Here is a 22997-nt window from a genome sequence, read left to right on the forward strand (position 1 = left end):
GAAAAGAGACCTCAAAGATGTAGTAGATGCTTCTGCATGAGTGTGAGCTTTCTGCTCAGTTGTTGTGAGGAAGGCGAAAGAGAACAGAAGTGAGAGACCTGTTACATGTGTTGGTGGCTCACTTGCTTCTGAAATACTGTGTTTACGTTTCATCCCCAAAAGCATGGCCAAGATAGGAGAGGTACAAATTAGAGAAGTAATCAGATCAGAAATATGCTGTGCATCGTGGCTTATGCGCAAGCACTAAGTAGTCAGAGTAGGGCTGTTCAGACTGGAAAAGAAACATGGAAAGAGTGTTCTTACAGGTGCCTGTCTGGTCTTTGAATGTTGTCAGGAGCTTAATGGAAGAAGGTGATACACTGACTTTCAAAGTTAGCACACACCAGCTGAAATGACTCGGAGCAGCCATCAAAAGTGAAGATTATTCATGTAGTTAAGCTGTGGCAGGTTGTTAAGGAAGAAAGTAGCACTATGGCTGCGTGCAGAGGAGGCTTCTGAGCCCATGCTTCTGGGAGTTTGGAGACTGTTGCTGCATGCATTCACTAGCACGCTGTGTTTCTGACATAGGAAAGCCGGTATTAGAGGATTTGGGTATCCCTCATGCTATGTGTTTCTGTTTTGCTTTACAGCGCTCAGTCTGGGTAGAGCAGTTACTAGGCTAACAGCTTTGCAACGATGCGTCTCTGCGCCAGCAGCTGCTGTGTCTCCCTTAAGCTCCCGACACGTCGCTGCTCTTTTAGGGCTTAGCCGCTAGATGCCCCTGTCTCACAAGCAGCAAATCGGAGGAGACTGGCTTTGCAGTGGGAAAGCAGCTAACGCACTGCTTCGAGGGAGCGCGTGGCTGCTTTTGTAGGTAGTAATGAACACAGATCGGAGGTTCTGTACATCAGGGCTTGGGGGAAATGCATGTTGCAGTTCTCCGTGACGTTTTGCCACTTCCTCCTCTTTGTAGCTGTAAGGTATCAGCTCCCAGTGTACCCTTCAGCTAGTGTGGGAATCCTCCCTCTCTTAGTAAAGGCAGGGCTGAGAGTTTGGAGAGCAGACCTGGATGAGATCAGTAAGGGCTTCTTGTTGGAATAAGCAAAGAAAACGAGACAGGAAGCTGCTGAAGGCTGGATCATACTCTCTGCTTCAGTGGTGTAAAATACATCTGGAAGACAGTACGTTTTGCTGTGGTTTTAATGGACTCTGATCTCTGGACAGGACTGACATCAAGTCAGGTGTCTTTTGCTTTGCTGTAATGATTAAAGTGGTTCTGCAGACGGTGCTTGCTTCTTTAATGCTGTCTTTAGAGCTCAGTGCCAGGATTGGATGTGATCTCCAACAATAATATGGATGTAGCTCATTGCTCAGCTTGACTGTATTTGACATCTGTCTGCAGCCCAGTTCACCTTTGCACGTCTGGAGGGTGTGCAGTGCTAGAGTATGACTGTTGTCTCGTTTGCTGAGCTATGTGAGCAGCTTGGGTGGCAGCAAGCAGGATCTTCATGACAGTGAACGATACATTTAGGCTTAACAGGTGATCTGAGGTCTCTGAGTATCACTGAAGGGAGCCAGCTGTTTCATTTGGTGGACTCTGATATTACCTGATACCTTATTCCTTCAGGGAAGCAGGGTAGATTGGTACGGATCAGGAATACTGTGGCCAGTGCTGTCAGACCTCAGGGCCTAAAGAGAAGGCAGCTGGTGAGGGAGGAGAGCTTCCTGATCTGATGCAAAGCCAAAGCAGGTGGTGCAAGGTCTCCTGCTGCCCGGAGATTGGCTGTGATAAAATTTGTGGCTCAATTTCAGCCCCAAATGTTTTCTCTTCCCGTAGCTTACAGAGGCTCTTGCAGCTGCTCTTCCTTCCTGCGGGTCATCAGTAAGTCACACACCTAGGAGAGCCGTGTATTCATTAGCATCGCTGAACAGTCTCTGTACTGGTAATGGCTGCAATTAGCAGAATCAGTACACAGAATTCCAGAGACAGCTTCTAAACAAATGACTTTAAATCCCCCACATAAATGTGTAGTGCCACACAATTGATCTAATTTCCTATAGATTTCTTCTTCCTTTTGTGTACTCGAGGGACTAATAAGCAGTGAACTTCTATTGAACTTTGTTTCTTGTGGTTCATAATATTTCCTTCTTTGCAAAGACTTTCTAGTGCATGGTGTGCCTCAGCTGCTGCTGGCTGCTGCTTGCAGTGAAGCTGGGCTTCGAGTTGCCGTGAGCATAGAGGCAGGAGGTGGTTGGTTTGTCCTTTCTGACAGGTGTAATTGTCTTGCCACTTTCACAGGGCTGGGGCATTAGTAAGTCATTAAGTTAAGCGTGCTAGGAACTGTGGTAACTTGTCTTAGTGGCTGGTGAAGATCTCTGGCGCAGCGCAGATCCTATTCCTCAGCTGCAGTGCTGGGCTGGGTGCTGCTCTGTGCACTGCTGCCATTTACACACAGCCTAGAAATAAAGGAGACAGGAAGAGCTTTTCCCAGATGACCCTCATAAAGCTCTGCTGAGGCTGGCTCTGCAGGGAAGGAGCTGTCCCTGGACAACAGCACTGCGGAAATGCCAGCTTGGATGTGCAGCTGGCCTTGGAGAGCATTGTCATCCCACAGATGTGTCCATAATCCTGCGTGGTTTTTCTCCCTGTGAAAAGCGAGCTGCTGTGCTGAGGCTTTTTGTGGGGAGGAGTGTTTCCAGCTGGCATGGAGCCACTGCAGCTGGCTGACACAAGGCATGCTGGCTGTGCCAGGGTGTAGGACCGTGTTTTCCTCCCCAGACGGTGACATCTCCCAATGGGTCACTGCCTGGCATGCAGGATCAGAGCTTTCTGTGTGCTGGAGAGTTTCTTGTTCTGCTGTTTCTTATATATTTTGCTACGTTTTTGTTTTCAGAGTGTGTTTTCTTTTTAAAGATAATTTGTGAAGGATTGAAAATATTTTGCCAACTTCTTATGTCACTTGAAACCAAGGGCTGGTTTCCTTGCTAAGTTCCCAACCTCATGGCTTCCAACCTCACATGCCAGTTTTCTTTCTTGTGACTCTTCTTATGGTACAGATGAGTGGAACAGAAATGCATTGCTTGTAGTGTAGGTGTACGTGTAATACTTGAGCTGGTTCTCCTCTTGGATTCTGGTCTGCAATTGACACCTTCAAAATTTCTGCATCCTTTCCAGGGCATTTTCAAAACAGCAAGCAAACAAGGAGAAACCTGATGTACATAGAGGGACTCTTCCCAAAGTAGGCCCTTGGATTCAGGGAGCAGCAGCCTGCAGATTATTGACACTTAAACTGTAAGTGCTTCTGCAGATTTTCACTTGTTCACTTGACTGCTTTGGTTGATACTGTTTCTATTTTGAATGACCGAAGATACAGTAACATGGTTCTTTGCTGGCAGGCCCGAGCCAGAAGTGGAAGTAAAAAAAAATGGGAAGCAGGTGTTATTTCTCTTTGTTAAAGGTAATGCTGTGCCCAAGCCACGAAGGTCGCGAGCTTCTTTTGTGAGCCTTAGTGCTGGATGAATTTTGAACCCATTAGGCAACAGGCAGGATGGATGAAATTGTTGTTAGAGACCGTTCCTAGAGAACTCTGTGGCTAATGTTTCAAAATGGCTGCGATCCATCCTAACTGAAGGAAGTTGTGTGAGGCAGAGTTTTAATGCATTTCTAGCTGCATTTTGTGGAACCCTTGCCCTGGAAAGGGCAGAATTAGCCGCAGAAAGCAATCTGAGGGTTGAGCTACAGGTACATTCATAGCTACTGCTGGTGCTTAAACACAGTGCTCCATGTTGCTTCCAAAATCTTCCTTTTCTGTGGACTTTGGCTGTTGAAATAGCAGGAGCTTCAGACTTTTCTGCTTCATCTATGCAAGTGTTGAATCTTCTGCCTGTGATATTTCAGTGTGTCTGTTGAGGGAAGCTCATAGTGAGATGGTTATGGTAAGGACTAGAAGTAGGCTTGTTTGGAACATACCCTTGTTGCTGTTCTACTTGCCTAATCACACAGGTAATTGTGTTAGGATCAGAGCTCTGACAAAAAGTGCATTTTGCCAAGATGAGGTGGTGTTCTAAGAGTGAGGGGAGGAGCAGGGCTCGAACAAAGCCAGGAACCTGGATGGAGAGACTTGAAGCTTCGTGCACATCAACAGAGTTGAGAACTCAGGTCTTTTCCAAGGTTGTGCTGGGTCTGGCTTGAGACCAATTACTTCTGCTGATGCTGGAAATCAGACCCGTGCTGCCCAAATCCACCTTGCAGATTCTTCAGAGCACACTCTTGAGGGTGCTGCAGCTGCATGGGGATTGTGGAGAAGGGGATGAGAGGGAGAATTATGTCGTCTGGAAAGGTTAAATGTGATTTCTAGAGTGCACAGCTGGCTGTCTCCCTGACTGGAACAGGAAAGAGGTAGCACGTGTGTAAAGCACTCTTTTGCAGTTGCTAATGACACTGCCGTCCATGCTGCCTATCAGCTGATCTGGACTTTCCCCTGTATCATTTCTTTGTAGTATATGCTTAGTTCAGATGGTGCTTTCTGTTCCTGCAGCTTCTTGCTGCTCAGAGCAAACTGTGTAAGGCTCAGACAGCAGCAAATTGTAGCACGGTTCCCCTTGGGCTTTCTGCACTGCTTGGAAGAGTTTAGCAGAGCTTTTTCACAAAGTTATCTCTTGATAAGCTTCCTCACTGTGGACAGTACTTAGCTTTGGATTTTTTTGGGCTCGTGCAACCATGCCTGAAACCTTCAGTGCTGGTCCCACTCCCACATCTGCTGGGGCTTTGTGTCCTCTTTACAGGTGTGCAATAAAAGCTGCTGCCTGGAAGCACATACTCTCCCTTAGCTAACTGGTCTTCATGAGGAAAAGCCTCTGTCTGGGGTTTTCTCTAAGGAAAATGCTAGTATAAAGGCTTGTGTTGGTGGGTGAGAATGGTAGTAGAACCATCATGTAAGACAAAGTGTCTCTCAGCTCCATGGAGCACATTGAGTCTTACAGTTAATTCCCCTGCTCTTTAAATTTCCATGCTATTACAAAGATGCTAGCTGAATAGGCAGAAATGGAGTTCTTGGGTTAAACTTCTGAAAACTTACTTCAGAGCATCAGTTATTTTTTCAAATCTCATTGGTCTCCTCTCTAAAAAATGCTTCATGGATGTTCAGAATCGCATTCCCTTTCCCCTTCCCAGCTAAATGACATTATAGATCTGTATAGCAGAGTTTGCTGTCCTCTTTAAAGAGAGAGAGCCATCATCAGGCAAGTAGACCTGGCCCAGTGGCATATCCATCTGTAAGTCAAAGCACGTGCTTCAGCGTGTGGTCCTGTGTGCGGTGTGTGAAGCTTTTAATCCTCCTCACCCCCTGAGTAACCACAGGAAGAGGACAAAAAAGTAGCAGTAAGAGGGAAAAAAAACTACAGACCAATGAAAGAAAACCCTCTGTTTTGCACATCCTTCCTATCTGGAGCACCGGGCGTGAAACAACAACAGAAATGCTGATTGATCAGTGATGCTGTGTATGAGGTGAGAGGCCAAGGCCATGTTAAGTAATACCTATGAAATATTAGCTTCCCTTCCCACCAAAGCCAGGAACATCCAGCACTGCACGAAAGGGTGCTAAAGGGTAAAAAGAAAAACAAACCTGAACCTTTCCAAAAAGTCACTATAAATATCCCAAAGGGAGAATTAATTCATTCCGCTTTTGAAGTTTGGGAAGAAACTTTGTGGGGAATTTTCCTACCTTCTGATACGACATCTGTTGTAGTAAAAACCTGTTATTAGCACAGTATCTCCTGCTTAGGACAGGTCAGGTTGAATAAGGCTGTGAGATGATGCTTTTCACAAGTACACGAGGTATTAGCCCATCAACTAATCGCTGAGACTGATCACACACTCCACTGTTCCATTGGAGCTGCTTTTTTCCATAGCCTAACTGTAGGCTCGGCCCATTGATATGCTCTGGAGCTTTTGGTTACTTGTTTGTTACAAAGAAAACAAAACTTTACTTTGTTACTGTTTGTTATTTTTACTTACAGGTGGTGATATAACTGTCCCCCGCTGTCCTACCAGTTGCAGTCACCATGATTGAATTTTGTAGTGCCTAGCTGTGAGGACTGTTGTTCCAGGCTATGTCTGTCTATAACATATTATTCTGTTGTGTTGCTTATCTCATCTGATGCATGTTTGCTTGCTCTCCTCAATTCCTGACTTTGCTGTTGGATGCCCTTACTCATAGATCTGATGCCACAGATTTCAGGGTCTGCGATGGGTCTGGCCAACATCCTCTGCAGATGCCTACTGTGTGTTGGATCCAGTGGTTCTCCCATATCAAAATTTGTTTGTAAATGCTGTGGTTTCATTGAAATTACATCTCACTGGGGAAAAAACAAGTACTGTGACAGAGCAAAAAGACAGAAGTGTCCAGTGGACACAATGTGTGCTTGTGTTCATGCACATTTATGCACATACATAGGTGTGTGTGCATAAATTAGAAGCTCAGGGACTGTTTGTGTTGCAGCCTTTGTTCTAGATAGAAATCTGTGTATTTGTAGTCTAGTCAAGGGCAAGGCAGTTTTGTTTTCTTTTGTTATAGCAAACACTGGGGTGTGATCATCTATCACATATTCAGCCATGATTGCGCTGCCACAGAAGGAAGCAAGCATAATGAGAATCATCCTCAGCGAATGTAGCTAATCTTGCACTGTAAGGTCAGGCTATTTTTAAGCTGCGTAAAGGATGTGTAGCATGGGAGAGACTGTTTGTGTAGCCCTTCTGATTTGCTTTTATTTCCTAAAGCCACTTTGGCTCTTGTGGCTACACTCAGTTTTAGCCAAGTAAGGGTTTTCTGAAGTTGGCCTTTTGGGATAACGTCAGTCTCTCTCAGATACGGCACAGGGTTTTCTCTATTTTCTCCAAGTCAGCTGATCTAAGAGGAGCTGCTAATCCCAGTGGCAATGGAATTCGACCCATTTTTCAAGACTTTGATTCTTTTTCTTTCGCTGAAGATAAGAGCCTTATCTTTGTTAAGTTTGGGTGAAGCACAGACTCCGAATTTCAGACAGCAGATCAGCACACCCTGAGCTGCTCAAGCCTGAAAGAAGTTTAATCTCCTTGAAAATGGATTTTCTCTAACCTGGGAATAGATATAACAGTCTTCTCGTCAGGCCTTATATAAACCTTACTGGCCAGAAGGCAGTCTTGGTCACAGCTTATACACAGCGTTTGGAAAAGTAGGGAGGTGCCACAGTGGGCAGAGTTAACAAGAAATTTGTCCCCCATCCCTTTTCTTTTTAAAGACTGTCTTTGATGTGACCTTGGTTTGAGATTTTCAATTATTTTGTTACAGTATTTTTTCCTTTTACAAAAGCAGAAGTCTTAATATTGTTTCAAGTGCCATATGGGGTGTTAAAGGAGACAATTGCAGGGCAAAAGTTCTCATTTATTTCTTAAGTGAAATTTGCTTTCTGGTTTCTGTTTTGAAAACAAAAAACGTAAGGAAAAATTTTATTTAAAAGGTGAGAATTACATTTCAGAGAATGATAGCATGGTTTGGGTTGGAAGGGACATTAAGGGCATCTAGTTCCAACCCCCTGCTGTAGCAGGGACACCTCCCGCTAGACCAGGTTGCTCACAGCCCCATCCAGCCTGGCCTTGGATGCTTGCAGGGAGGGGGAGCATCCACAGCCTCACAGGGCAACCTGTTCTGGTGTCTCACCACCCCCCCTAGTAAAGAACTTCTTCCAAATACTTGCTTTAAAACATTTATCTAATATCATTTCATAATGTCTAGTCTAAACAATTTCTCTCTTTATTTTCTTTAAATAGAGTTGCACAGAAGTTCAAATAACTGCTTGCAGTTTTACTTTAAGACTAGATTTTGGACAACTCTGTTTAAAGCTGTTGTTTTGTTTGTTTGAATTCCTGAACAAAAAGTGCTGTTCAATCAGATCTAGAAAGAAGTTTCAAGTTACAAGTTACTGCTTTGCATCCACAAATACAAATGTCCCCATGTTTTCTTCAGACTGAGGCATTTGTTAGGCAAAGACACACAAGGGAAACGGGTTGAATTCTGCACTGTATCCCCATCCATTACCAGCTGGAGCTTTGTGCATCTTATTGAAAGGATAATTGCACATTGTGATTCCATTAATGGAAGTTGTCTCAAGACTCAGAGCTGTAAGTTCTCTTTCAGCAAGGCATTCATGTTTTTCTCTGTGAGGACTGCAGGACTGGGACTTAGGAACAAGATTTCTTTATGCTGTTATACCCTGATTTTGCACTCTTTCTCATACTGAGCATCCCTTCTGCATTATACAGTCATGCTTCAGCAGCATGCTTCCTGCCATTTCTAGTGCCAGGTGTAGTCAGCAGAAGTGGGCAGTCAGAATCTGTCCGTGCAGGAAGAAGCAGCAAGTAGGAAAGAACATGGAAACAAGGGGAAAAGGTGTAAAGATGTGCATTGATTGTGCTGCTTTTCAAGCAAAGCTGTGCAAGCCACTTAGAGCTGTCTGCAGGATCTTTGCTTTGGTGCCTTTGGAAGCAGGCAAACTGCTCTTGTATTCTCTCAATATTTAGCTGTCTTTGGCTAGTAAACACAGAGAATGAAACATAAATGAGTGTGAAGATGTAAAAAGGCGAAGGAAAATTAAGCATCTCATCATCCGACTGGTCTGATGTGAACTTGCTGTCATTATGATGGCTGAGAGATTCTTCCAGGTGTTCTCCCTAACAGTGATTTCTCAACCACGTTATTCAGTTGCTATTTTGTTGTTGTTGTTGTTCTACAGGAAAGCCTTTCTCAGTGGCACTCAGGACTGGAAATTACAGATTTTCTCAAACTCTGCTGGATAAAATGGTCAGCATAAGGAAATTACAGAGTGGCCTTGTGGGTGAGTGTAGAATATACTTAGTGCCAGTCCTAGGTTATCTGAGCTATCGTCAAACCCATTCCTGCTTTACTGAAACTGGAGTAGTGTGATGAAAGTTTTCCCAAATGTGTTCAGGTCAGTGGTAGAATAACATGTAAAATGAAGGTCAGTGATCAGCAATGTTTGGCTTTTTGAATTACTGTCAACCTCTCCATATCTGAGTAATCGAGCAAGTGGATTTTTAATGAGCTTTATTTGGCTTCTCAGTAAGACAAGTGAAGGCAGTGGTTATTAGTTTTCAAACTGCAGGAAGGCACTCTGAAACAATTAAAGATCATGCAGACTTGATTTTTGTGTCCTGTTTACACGAAACGTGACTGAGACTAAAAGGGAAGAGAGGTTGCTACAGACAGACTTGGATCTTTTTATTTTCATTCATGTGCAGCTTTCCTCTGTCAGAGCGCTAGTTCTCAGGAGCTGTCAGGTTCCAGGTGTTGCACAACAGATTTAACCATTCCCCAAAATTGGGATGCACTAACCTGTGTGTATTTTCTGCTGGCTTCGTGACCTTTCCCACTCATGTCTCTGGATGTGCAGCATGATTGGTGTGATGGGAATTCCCAAGTGCAGGATAATGCCAGGCTTGCCTTTGAAGCAGCTGTGCATGCAGCAGACCTGCTGTTTCCACAAGTCTGGCAAAGCTTCAATTCACAATCATTTGAAATGTCACTTCTTTTATTTATCTCCTGTGCTGAAGCCAGTAGCATATCCTGAAATTCTTTATCACATCTGCAAATCGCTTTTGCTTCTTATTTGAGGGCTGAAGTTCTCTAATAATGAGCTGATATTGTTTGGCTGGACTTCAGGATAAAGGAAGAATGATAGGATGTACAATTATGTGAGTCAATAAGGATGAATCAGAATGCAGCACCCAGATCCGAACATTGTCTTTTGATCAACCATGAACTTTTCCTATTAAAATATAAAACGTAGCTTTCCTCAGACCTCCTTTTAAAATAGGCAGAACTATGGTGGTGGGGGGAAAGCCAAAGGATGAGGTGCGTACTTGATTCTTACTCCCTTCAGCTTATCTCAGATGAACATCAGTCTTAATTTTAAAATTCTTGCCTTGTGTTACTTTGCATCGCAGTCAAAATGTTTTTTAAGTATTGTGGATTTTGCTTGAAATGCTTCATTTGATTTGAGATTGGCTCAAAGCACCAGATCTGCAAGTGTAACTGAGCATACTTTCTCTCCTGCAGCAATGCAAGAGGAACAGGTGATGGGAATGCAGGGATGCTGTTAGTTCATTTGCACACAAGACAATTCTACTTTATTCCTCCTCTGTCTATACCAAAAATAGTAAGTGATGTTCTCTGAGGTGAACTGATTTAATAGAGCTGTTAGCAGTATGCTGTGGACAGAAATTGTTACCTACCTTAAACTTACTGTTACATTCGTAGTGCTTATCTTGTTTGATAAACTGATTAGAAAATCACGGAACCATCTTAGATTGCCTTGGTTTGGAACAGACATCTAGAGATCATCCGGTTCCAACCCTCCTGCCACGGGCTGGTTGCTACCCACCACATCAGGCTGCCCTGGGCCCCAGCCAACCCGGCCTTGAGCATTTCCAGGGATGAACACTCCCGAGCCCTTCTCTGCAGGGCTGCTCTCAAGGAGTTGTTCTCCCAGTCTGTGCATGTACCTGCCATCGTCTGACCCAAGTGCATCACCTTGCACTTGGCCTTACTGAACCTCCTTAGGTTCGTGTAGGCCCACTTCTCAAGCCTGCCAGGTCCCTCTGCATAGCATCCCTTCCTTCTGTCATATCAGCTCAGCTTGCTGCCATCAGCAAGCTTGCTGATGGGGTACTCCATCCCACTATCCTTGGTAAAGATGATGAAGAGGTTTGGGAAATCTTAGTATAATTCACATGCTTCTGGTGCTTCCTCTAAGTTCCTTGAGAAACAAGTGACTTCCTCTTGGAATGGAAGGCAGCATTTCTGAGTCATTTTGAAGATTCTTCTGCTGGCTGAGGGAAGAAGGAGTGTGTTTGTCTGTTTCCCTGTGGCAATGGAGAATTTCATTCTTGCTGGCACCATCGACTGCTTTGCTTTTCCACTTGGTCTTTTTGGAGCGTGTTTTGTTCAGAGCAAGACAGAAGTGGTGGTCAGAGGTGAGATACAGCCTGCCAGATGGCAGGACTGATTTCCAAAGATGTCTGAAGGCACTTGGAAAAAACTTCCCTTTCGTATCAGCTCTGAGGAGAGTCCAAGCAATTTCTCTGGACTGCTTATTATACTGGTCCCAGTCCAGGGAGATTTATGCTACTGAAGCTCAGCTGAGTTGAAGAGCAGTTACTTGAGACTTTAACTGGCATGGATCTGGGCCAGCATGCCCTCAAATTGGCTCTATTTCTTGCCTTTCAATTGAGAAAAGAACTAGTCATGTGTTTTGTTGTTTTTCTTTTTTACAGAGAAATTGAAAATGGCAGTCATTTTCCTGCAGTGACTTTAAAAGTTGACAGGGGTATATAGATCGGTTACTGGAATCTGCAAAGGCAGCTGAATAATGCTAAGATTAGGTGGAGAGAATGTGATAGTTGTAACAGGCAGTCCTGATAATCTCTGCATTTTATTTTATTTTTTACCTTTTGTCATGGATTTGAGAAGGAGCGCAAAATTCAGAACTTGCTGAAATTGTCCTATCACCATTTTCAGAATTGTAGTCCAAATGTGTCCTTTCAGCATGAAGAATTGTTGAGAATTTCCATGTATTTGGAGAATTTTCTTTGAGCTCTTCTTGAGGAAAGCACTAGGCTGTCCCTGCAGGTAACCAGGAGTGCAGTTTAGGGAGCAGTGGGAGCTGTGCAGAGGTGTATTGCTGCTTTCCTGCTCCTGGGTTTACTCGCAGGCACTACAATGATGTGGTCAAGATCACATCACTTGGGCTGCTGCGAGGCTTGGGTATGCTTGTCTTCTGTGAAGCAGAGGAGTTGGAAATGGCTAGCATTGGTACTCAAGGTCTGAGCGTTACCTCTGCGTTGAGTTTGCACATAGAGTTGTGACCGTGAGCTGCGCATGGGACAAAACAGTGCTGAAGACAGAGCACGTGATGTCCTGCCATGGCCGTGAGTGAAATCATGCAGGGCAGGGCAAACAGCTTTCCTTTGTCCACATCTGCTGCTATGATCCCAGATCTAATTTGATCTGCTGTCCTACAGCTACTACACTGCGAAATTACAGTTTTGCAGCATATATTCCCCTCCCACGGAGGGGTGTTTAGTCTTGTCAGGTGAGCAGTTCTCCCCCTTTCCTTTAACAGTCACGTGCTGCTCTCCAGGAAGTGAATGCATCCAGCATGGAAGTTCTGCAAGTCCTGCCTATAGCAGAGCTTTTCAGCTATGATGAGTGGCTTCAGGAGCTCCAGCTTTGGCGTGCCAATCCAGGAGCACCTGAGTTGGACCTGAAGTGCTTTCTGAGCACTTGTTTTCTGAAAATGAAGTGGTTTGTTTTAAGCCTTTGAAAAATGCAGGCACTTAGCTTTCTCTGAATATCCGAGCCCTGGGGATTCAGAAAGCCACAGACCACTGATTTTGTTTGATTTTACGGTACAGTGGTGCTGTCTGATGAATTTCATTTGTAAACAGAGAAGGCTCTTCATTTTAATGAGCTCTTCCCTCTCCTTGCTTGGTTCCCTGTCTGTGTAGGATATAATACAAATGAATTTGAAACAAAATGCTGTCTGCCTTTTTCTAAATATTTATGCTGAAGGTTAGGAGGCGTAACTTGCATGTACTTCTTTATTTCCCTCTACTTCTCTTGTCTGAGTGATCATCTGCCTTCATGGCTTTACATTCCCAGTTCCTCTGGTATGTATCCTTCTTCCAGAGTGCCTGCCCTAGCTTAATTTCCTGAAGGGACTTTACAGCTCCCACTGCTGTCTAAGCTGCACTCCTTGTTACCTGCAGGGATAGCTTAGTGCTTTCCTCAGGAGGAACTCAAAGAAAATTCTCCAAATACATGGAAATTCTTAACAATTCTTAATGCTGAAAGGACACATGTGGATGACAATGCAAATAATGTACATACAGGCAGGTTTTTAAGTGTGGTTGCATTTCCATGAAACCGTTGGTCTCTGTGTTTCTTTCTTCATTCTTCTGTGCTTGGTTTCTTTATCCTCATTGATTTCACCATTTCTTATTGACTCTACCTCTACTGAAGGTATTTATTTGTTAAACACAGCACATATTTAATATCTGTCCAAACCACTGAAGGCTTGTTTGTATGTGGTCAGGCTTTTTGCAAATGAGGCTTCTGTTGGGAACACCCATTGCGTTTGCAGGCCTTAGAGTCAGATCAAAAGTATCTCCTTTCTATCTTTTCTATGTGTCCGTAGCTGGATCTATCTGCCTCTTTGTGCAGCCACATTAAAATACATGTGGTGAAAGGATAGAGTTAGAAATTAGCAGCAAGGGTAGATAAAATAGCACTGAGGATTGATTCTTTTCAAATACTTTTATATCTAGGACACAAAGGGACATCGCTGCTGTTGGTAGAGGTAGCTGGAGTGCAGAATTTGCCCTTCGGTACGTCCATAATGGAAGTTTTGTGGCAGTATAAAGACAACGTAATGCGAGTAGTGACTCTGGGAGAAAACTGGCTTCTGAATTGCATGTGTGAATGCATTTGTATGCATTTGTATATTAAGATGACCTTTCTAGTACAAGGAGTGGATCTCTGCAGTCCATTCACTTACGATTTGCTTACTTTGTTTTTTGTACATCCTCTCTCTGACATATCTCCAAGCTGGAGCAGTAGATTCAAACAAGGAGATCAGTAGCTACCAACAATACGTTTCCCAGTTTCTTGTTCTTTTTTTTTTTTTTTTCACTCTCTCTCAAGCTTTGTCTATGAGTCAGAATGATTATTGGGTATCTTCCTATAAGAAGAATGATTATGCCTTTCCCTTAAACCACCCTCTAGTTACTGGGGAACAAAGCTGACCTGCTTCTCTCAACTCTGTACGCTTGTAAAGCTCTTGCTAATGTGAAGTTCTCTATACCCAGCGTGTCTTCCATGCTCTCTCTGTCCATCTTTCTTTCCATTGTTGGCTTCAGGCCTTCCCTGTACCTTTCTAAGCCAGGTCTCCAATTAGCTCTTATCACAGAGGGCACCTTGTCCCCTTTTCTATTATGGGCATTACGATTCAACTTGGTGCTGTAATGAGCTGTGCAGAAGTACTTGCATGTGGTACTGCCCTCAGCTCAGACCGATGTCAAACTACTGGATACCAAGGAATCCTAGTTGTTTCTGTCAGTAATTGGAAAAAAAACCCAAAAAGGTTGCCTAAATCCTGTCAAGTAGTATGTGTCCAGGAAATAGGTGATAATTACAAAGATCTGTAGCTGGGTAGGAGATGGCATATGGAACATTTTGTCTTATTTCTGCTATTGTCCATTGAAATTTTGCTAAAGGATGCTTTTCCTTTTGCAGCGGTTTATTTTTCTTATTGACGTCCTTTCCATTTCCCTGGGAAGGGCTGGCACTTTGGGTGCTGTGCTTAATGTGTTCTATGCTGTGTTCTCCAAGCACAGAATAGAAAGTCTGCAGCTTTCTGCTCAGTTTAGTGCTCCCATTTTCCATCTTCTAATATGGGAATAAATTACACAGTTACAGGCTGTCCCTCTTGCTATCAGGTGGATCCCAGTTCATACGTTGGAGAGTACTGGAAAGCACACTGAACAGAGAGACTCTTAATTTGCACAGATCACATGCTGTTAGGAGAAGAAGCAGTGCAGTTCTTTGTCACTTACTGAAAGTATTTGTTTCAGTGAGGACTGTTTTCCTTGCTGTAGGTACAGTTTCTCAGCAAGCTCTGATGTCTTCTAGTAAGTAAAGCTAGCATCTGGCCTGTGGTGCAACCCCTATGCATTGCTCAGGGACCAACCTGAGGAAAAGTGTTGCAAGGGTTCCTAAGCAAGCACCCCTTCAAGGAGGGGCGGGAGAAAGGTGGGGCTGCACCAGAGACTTTTAATGGCAGAATACATGGGAGGGTGTAGGGCAGTGCTGTACAGTCAGTCCAGCTCACCTGCTGCATGTCCTCTTCTTCTGTTATCTGCAAGAGTGTATCGCCTATGCCATATCTTGAAGAAACACATACAAGTGGATTTTTGCTTTGACTTGTATTTTTTTTTTTTAAACTCTACACTTCAACTATCAAGATGACAAGAATTTTGACAGCTTGCAAAGTGGTGAAGACTTTGAAAGGCAGACCGGAGTTTTGCAAAGTGTCTGCTGGTCACTGGAGTTCCTGGAGGAGTGGTACCAGGTTGTTCAGCGTCAAGGTAACAGTAACTGCTGGCAGGGAGCTACTGGGGTCTAAGAGATGTTTTGGTGTGCCTAGAGATAGCTTGCTGTAGATAGCAGGGTTTACCTAGGCATGTCAAACTGGTCTGACTGAGATTTGTCTGAACCTGAAGCAAGGGGTTTGCTTGGCTAAACAGTTTTCTTAGATAAGAAAACACTTTTTGTATAGTCTGGAATTGTAGAGTAAATTGCACCAGAAGGTGGAAGTTCAAGGTTTCAGTTAAATATTATATGGCATTTTCTCTACAAACACCCCACCTTTCTATAAGATTGATAGCTAGCAGAGCAGCACTTTCAGTCCAGTCAGCATGAATCAACTAGATATTTAAAAAGAAGCATCACTTGAAGTGTGACTTGAGGCACTATTGGGTCCACGTAGCACCCATTTTCAATGTATTGAAAACAAACTGGCTCTGAATTTAATCAGAGATGTAGATGGTTCTTTGTGAATATGTTACTGCATCACCCCTTCATCTTATGGACTTGAACCCTTGGTTCACTGCCCCAACTTTTTCCGTTCTTTGTGTACAGAAGTTGCATTTAACCAGCCTTACTAGAGCAACTGGGACAGATGCAGCTCAGCATGGTGGTGAGCTGGGACTTGGTGTGTGAATTCTGTAGCACTGGAGGTGTTTTGGTATCAGGTGCTTCACATGGTTTTCCATGTCAAGTGTCGTTGCTTTTTGGGGCTCGTGCATGATTGTCTTTGTGGAACATCAGTGTAATTAAATTAGCAACCCGAGGAGGAATGTTTCAGTGGGTGCTGGGAAAAACTATGAGGCATTTGGGCTGTGGCCACTGATTTCCAAGAAAAATAAACACTTCTTTGGGTTCCTGCAAAAGACACGTTGCTTCTTTAAAACTGGAAGCAGAGGAGAGAAAAACCAATGAGGAAAGAAGCATCCCAGTTCTTATTCCTTCTTCCAACACGTGAGTTTTCAGTTCAGGTTTGTCTGACTTGCACTTAAAGGCAGAGGCTGTGTTGTGACTGGTGTGCTTGCTGGTGGACCTGTCTTTCCTTCCCTGAAAGTGCACAGCAGGCGTGAACTGCTACCTTGTTCACTGTCTTATAGCACAGTGCAGTAATCTTCCTCCCACCAGATTTATTCAGGCTCTGCAATCAGGTCATTTCTGCTGTACTATTTAGAGTGGTTATAGCTGTCTGCCACAGTAAAAGCATCTGCTGATAAACCTTTTTAGGCCGTGCTTAGGATTGCTGGTTCAGACTTTGATGAGATACCCTCTTTCTTGACATATTCCAGGATAATTCTGGTAGGCATCTCTGCATCCCATGTATTTTTACTCTGATGGATTAACATCTGAAGTTTGGAGTTGACATCTGAAGTGACAAATTGATGTGTTAGGTACGTGTACCGTCGCTCATTCATAGTCTGCGGGGTGGCAGACCTAAAAGGTTGCATCTCATGATACTGAGGCATCTGATTAAGAAGTTTCATGCCCGTGGAAAACTGCTGCCCAACTCTGATGGAGTTACAGTACCAGCTGTTCTAGCATTTACCTAATTTCTATGCTTGCCAATTATCTTGACGAGGAAAGTGAATACATATTTAATAAACAAATGCCACGTGAAACTGTTTCATAAACTGCCATGAAAACATTTGAGCTATTTTAACCTCAGTGCCAGCAATAGCAAATATATACCCCAGAAGGGTGAGAAAGAAGTGGGCTCACTTTCTCTTTCAGGTTGTACAGCAGGACCTGTTGAGGGCAGTCAGAACGGACTGTGCACTGCAAGTCTTGGGCCTGGTGGAGATTTTGTATCTGCACAGTGACTAGCTGTGATGTTAGCCAGCCAGCAGTGCCTTTCTGATACATAGTGCTTGACATATTCTGCCTTGTCACCGACTCTGGGGAAAGCTGTTTGTATACTGGACTCTGTAATTTAGGTTTAATACCTATGGTAGTTAGTTAGCAGCTAGAGTGGATGCTTGAATTCTTGAAAAGGAATAAGGCTGATACCTTGGTTAACTTAGGAACCTGTGACTCTTAAATTGAGATCTCAGCTCGTATTTCTAACATCACCTTTGCCAGGGGCCACACCTGCAGAATCTGGAATAGAAAAACTTGAACCTTTCCTGTCTTGGGGCTTTTGTTTAAGGCAGTGACAAGCTCATACGTCTCTCTTTTTATGGGACATAGAGAAGTAGAAGTCAAACAGCATCCAATGCACATATGTAAGCAGTAAAGCAGCTGGCCCATGGGAGAATTTGAGGGTAAGTGTTTCTAAAAGGATTACTTAGCTTTGCCTATGAGTGTGGTAGTTGACTGTAATTGTGACACAAGTGACCAAGAAGGTCTGGGTTTGGTGTTGCAGCCGTCATTAACTATAATGGATATTTGTAGGAAGGCTGCAGAAACTGTGAAATGCAGGGTAATTAAGGTGTGTGGGCTAATGGCAGCATAGGCAATGATCCCATTCCTGCATCACTGTAGACTTAAATGAGTGTTTGGTTGCTTTTGATTGCTTTTTCTCAGTGGGCTATTTTAGGGAATATAGTAAAATACAATGAAAACATATTTCTGATCTATGTATGAGCTAAGTATTAGAGAGCATAAGGGAGAGTGGTAGTTTTGGGAGAATGCCTAATAATTATTCTCCCAAGTCTGATTTCTGTCCATTTAAACTCATTATATGTGAGGAAATGTGGTTGCATATGAGCAGCCTGAAAGATGGGGACTGGAAGGTGCGTATTCCCCTACTCTGCACCCCATCCTTCAGTTCTGCGGGAGACATAGAGCATCCAAAGCTAAAAGGGAGCACTGGGAGCAGATCTGAGACCCACAGGGCTCTCCGTAGGGGTGCTTAGCATCGCTGCTTTTGGCATAGTTGTGCTTCTTTGCAGCTCAGGAATGGGCATACTGTAGCTCGAAGCTCATATCGTTTAATGCTCATCTGAGGCCAATGTAGTTACATGGGGATGTAAAGAGTTGTATGAGCAATAAATAGGTGGCTTGTAACAGCATAGCTGGCTCTGTAAGGAGAGGATTGGGAGAACTATTAAAAAGAAAAAAAACCCAACGAACAAACACCAGAAGCAAGCTAAAAATATAGTTAGAAATGAGAAGAGAATTTTTGAACACTGGCTTTAGAAATTATTGCGGATGACTGTAAAGAGACTCCTCAAATCCGTTTTGAGGCAGCTGGAAAATAACTGAGAAAGTGACTGTTTGGGGAGCAGAGAGACAGGTAAGGAGGTGAAAGATCAGTCACAAGTCACTCTGTCCCTCTCCTTTTGGAAGTGAAAGGGGCCTTATTCTCTGCAGATGGGAAGAGTTACTGCAGGGTGGGAAACAGAGATGCTCCTTTCCTCTGGTGCTTCATGACTTCCACCAGCTGCCTTGTCTCTTTCGGTTCTTCTTCCTCCATTTTTTATCAAGGGGAAATATTTGTGGCATTGTTGTGAACGCCTTTAAGAAATGCTAAAGAGTTCAAGTCGTAGGAGCTGTGACTTCTTCATTCCTTTTTTTATTCCTGCCTTCCTGCTTTTCCCAGTTCTAGCCATAAGCAAATGTGATAACAATGTATGTGTTCAAACAAACAAACAAAAAAGGCTGGCAAAGGAAGACTTCACAGTTTCAGTGCCCAGATGGCACAGTACTCACAAGAAGACATTTTTCTAGCAATGAGAAGAGACTTCCTTTGTTGCTGGTTATTTGGCATAGATGCAGCACAGTCCTGGCACAAGCTTTTTGCAGCACAAGAGATGTGTTGGCTTTGGGCTTTTTCTGCCTTTCTTATACTTTGGCTGTTAGCAGCCAGGCTGATGAGTGTGCCAGGAAGTGTGCCAGAGTGGAATCATGGCTTGCCTTGGAGGGGAGACATTTTACCATCTTCCTACCACTGGGAAATAAACTGGCCTATGCTGAAAGTGAATCCCAGCTGTCTCTGCCATGCACACAACCTGTCCTGTATGCTGGGTGTACTCGTAGCCCTGCTGCAGCATGGCATTCAGGTTAGTATGGCCTTGCCAAGAGAAGCTGAAGGGTCTTTTTGGAGAGGAAAAACTTGATTTCCTCAACTGGTTTCTCTGCGAGTCAAGTATGAAGAAATATTACCTGTTTACTTTTACTGTTACCTGTACAAGGGTTAAGGAAGTCATTCTTTACAAAGCAAGTTGTACTGCTGATCTTTTGGAATTTGGCAGATCTTCATCATCTGTTCTGTAGAGAAGAAGGGCTGCTGGAGCAGGAGATCCAGCAGGAATTAAATTCATCCAGTTTTATACTTTCTTTTTTTTTTTCTCTACTATGCTTTTTCTTCACGTGTGAAGTGCTTAGTGAAGTGGGATCTGAACTAGTTAGCTCTTCAGGCTCCTTTGACAAGATAAACAAGTTGCTGTGATGCTTTGGCAACAACATCACCCTTTCTGTTAGCCACCTCCATCCTTGTCAAAGCTCTTCTGGAGCTCTGAAGCCTCTCTGGAGGACAAGGAGCTCTGCTAAGCTAAAGCCACTGGTGTGTGGGGAGGAAATAAAAGGACCTCATGGCAGTTCTGGGATATTTATTTCTTTTTTTTTTTTTCCTTACAAACAAAAATCTCTCCAGCTAGTCCCCGATTGAGCCAATTGGCCTTTTTATAGCCTCTAAATCACTTTTCACATTAGAAACAAAACTGAAAAGACAAGTAGGCTGGCAGCTGAGGGATGTGGTAACACCTCTGCTGGAAATGTAAGTAAGAGTAATTGCTTCAAGAATGCTCATCAAACAAACCAACCTCTTAATTAAGAGCAATAAATCAAGGAGAGGAAGAAAGCATCTGAACAGCTATCCATTCTGTAGCTGAACTTGCGGCAGGTTATGGTTGCTCAGGGACATCCCACTGCATTACTTGAACACCATGTAGGGGCTCTAATAGCACAACAGGGCTTCTATTGGACAGGAGTGATTTCTTTGCTGGCTCAGTGTGTAGAAGAACAGATCTGTTGTGGTGCAGAAGGACTTGCAGGCTCCTGTTAATTACCATGGTGAGGGTGAGCCTCAAAGGTCACCGTCACTGCACTGGATTTGGGAGCTAGGTGGATTTGAATTTTTCTGGTCATTCCACCATCTTGGACTCTGGAGGAGTCCTCTGGAGCATCCTGGAGAATCCTACCAGGCTGTTTGCAGTTCTGGCTGTGACCCAAGTGCTGACCCCAGCTTGCCTCAGCAAATGGTAGGGCTTGCTTGAACTGGGGTTGATATTTGGATGGACCTGTAATATGTGGGCTGTGAAGAGGGGCGATCCAGAGATCCATCTCCTGAAACCTAGACTGAATGAAACTGGTTCCTGCAGTCAGCCTGCCGTGTTGGTAATGGGGGCTGGATTTTGGGAAGGGTAGAGGTCCTGTCCAACACTCAGCCAGCCCTAGGCACCAAGGTGACCTCTCTGCTTTATAAGCCCTTAATGGTATGGAAGCTTGCTGTAGTGAGAGGCTTTCTAGGAGATCAGGGGCTGACCAAACAGTGTTTTGTATCTGGGCTAAATCTATATCCACAAAAACTGTATCAATAGCTGTGGGAGGACTTTGGTGTTGCTGACTATCCTATCCAATCATGTGAGAAGGCTCAGAAAGTGATGGCTGAGCCTTTTGAGAATGACTGGATGCTTGACATTAATGAGGAAAAAATGCAAGGCTAAAACCATCCCAGATGCACGGAATTCAATTACTTGGCAGCACGGTTTGATTTTTAGTGCATTCTGCAGTACATTAGTAATTGATTTGTGCAGTATTTATAACTGCAGAGGAGCTCCAGATGAATGTTTGCCATGATTGTTACAAAATGTTCAATGCTGGGAATGAAATTTCTCCTTGCTGTGACTGTCCAGCTGATGTGCTGTTAATGGAAAATAGTTCTCCTGCTCCTTTCTGCAGCACACTGATCTTGATTCTTCTTTTAAAAAAAATATGTCAGTATGAGGAATCCTTATGTCTGGAAAACAAACAACCACACCAACCAAAAGTAAGTTAAAAACACAAACAGACACAAACAAGTCAAGCACAAACACGCATGTACGCACAAACCAGTATGAAGGTAAGCCATGGTAAGGCATGTTTGGATGGACAAACTTCACACAACTGTGGCTCGGTCCAGTGGTTTTGGTTTATACGCTGCTCTGTGTATGTGTTACAGAAGTGAAAGTTTCTTGGTGTCCGAAAGATTTCTCTTCCAAATGTTTTCAATCCCTGACATTCATTAGCAAACTGTTTCCAGGTGTGCTTACTCTGTGTCTTCTCCTGCGTGTCAGCGGGGACCTGAAGGAATCTCCCAACCTATCTATCATGGGTGTTCAACCTTTTGGCTTAGCTGGGCTGCATTGTTTGAAGAGCAATTATCTTGGGCCATGTATATGTAGGGTGCTCCAAAAGTAATGCCTCTTATCTATTTCCATGCAAACTACAACAGCTGCAATGAGCAGTATTGATACCGCAAATTCTCAGCAACCATCAGCATCCACCTCTGAGATCATGGGCCAACGTTGTAAAACAGGAGGCATTACTTTCAGAGCAGCCCTTGTAAAATACAGGATATGGTTAATGGGAGGTAGATAACAAAACTTATTTTAACTGTTAATATTTTTATTAAAACATTAAAAAAAAGAGAGCAAAAAACCATAAAACTAACAGCCCCATTTTTATGAAGCTAATGCATCAGTCTGGTTTAATGGAAGTAGCTGCAGTTCTCAGTGAGTTCTCAAGGTGTTTGTCAGAGATTTTTAATGAAGTTTTACTCTTCCTGTACCTCATCCTTGAAACTAATTGTTGACAAATGTGTGTTCTGCCTAAAAGTGGTGATGTGAGTAAGGCGGGATTAGGAAGTGAGTGTTCTTTTTCTCAGGTAACGGAGAGCTTATAAAGGTCTGGTTGAGAGACTTGATCACATTTGTCTTTTAGCTGAATGTCTGATTGCAACTCTAAACATTTCCTTTTAAAATTCACAGCTAATTCATTTATGACGTCTGAAAACAGAATTACAAATATACCAAAAATTGGTGATTTTTTTTTTTCAGCAGTCTTGAAAGCTGTCCTGAAATTCCTTTATCAAAACACAAAGCAAGGCTGCATGTTTTTGCTGTTCACAGGACTGTGTTTAATCAGTGGATCAAAATCTTTGCCATAACTTCAGTTAGCACTGCAATGCTCAGGTCTGCTGAAGATTCTTGGAAAGAACTGTTGTTTTATTTAGGTTTTGTGTCAGATATGTACCTCTTGGAGGACGGTTTTTGCTTACCCATGAAGTAACTGAAATCACAAGTGTCTGATGTGAATTCCTCTGCAGCAGAATGGATTTGTGTGTTGAATTTGGTCTTCTCGCCTGAGTCCATCTAAGCACGTACTATTTTTTAGCAGCTTAGCTGTACAGAACAGAGCAGCAACAGAAGGTAAGCACCTGTCAAAGTTCACGGCTGGATACTCAGCGTACTCAGCAACAAGCCTTGAGCAAACATTGAGGAGAGAGGCAACTGTTTTCCTATAGGGTTATGATTTCGTGGTGGAAGAAAAGAACAAAATGATGTGGAAGGAGCCACAGTGATCCCATGGTAATAGGAGCACACGTTTTGCTCTTGTTGAGGTTTGCTAGCTTCCTTGCCTCCTTTAGGAGCTCAGAGTTCCCTAACTGTTAGGAGGAAAAAGAGCAACAGGAGCCTAGTAAAAGAGATGGTACCTTGACAGCTGGGAATGGGAGAGAGGCAGAAACAGATACAGCACGAGGCATGAAAGGCAGGTGTCCTGGGTGTTAAGTGTGTAACCATTAAGCCTTTTCCTCCTGTATTTGAGTGTCTTCATGTGCTGTTC

At 43.6% G+C, this 22997-nt stretch overlaps 1 protein-coding gene across 1 annotated transcript in view; it reads left to right on the forward strand.

Annotated features, from left to right (window-relative positions):
- Nucleotides 1–15055: 15055 nt before the first annotated feature.
- The window catches only part of CPS1 (carbamoyl-phosphate synthase 1), a gene marked incomplete at both ends in the record, with an annotated part of 83146 nt that continues 75204 nt past the window's right edge, over nucleotides 15056–22997 (forward strand). The window contains one exon of the mRNA XM_079538820.1: nucleotides 15056–15178. Coding sequence (XP_079394946.1) covers nucleotides 15056–15178 — 123 coding nt within the window. The remainder of the gene's footprint in view (nucleotides 15179–22997) is intronic.

The sequence above is a fragment of the Tetrao urogallus genome, assembly GCF_951394365.1.
Source record: "Tetrao urogallus genome assembly, chromosome: 8".
In the NCBI taxonomy this organism is placed as follows: domain Eukaryota; kingdom Metazoa; phylum Chordata; class Aves; order Galliformes; family Phasianidae; genus Tetrao; species Tetrao urogallus.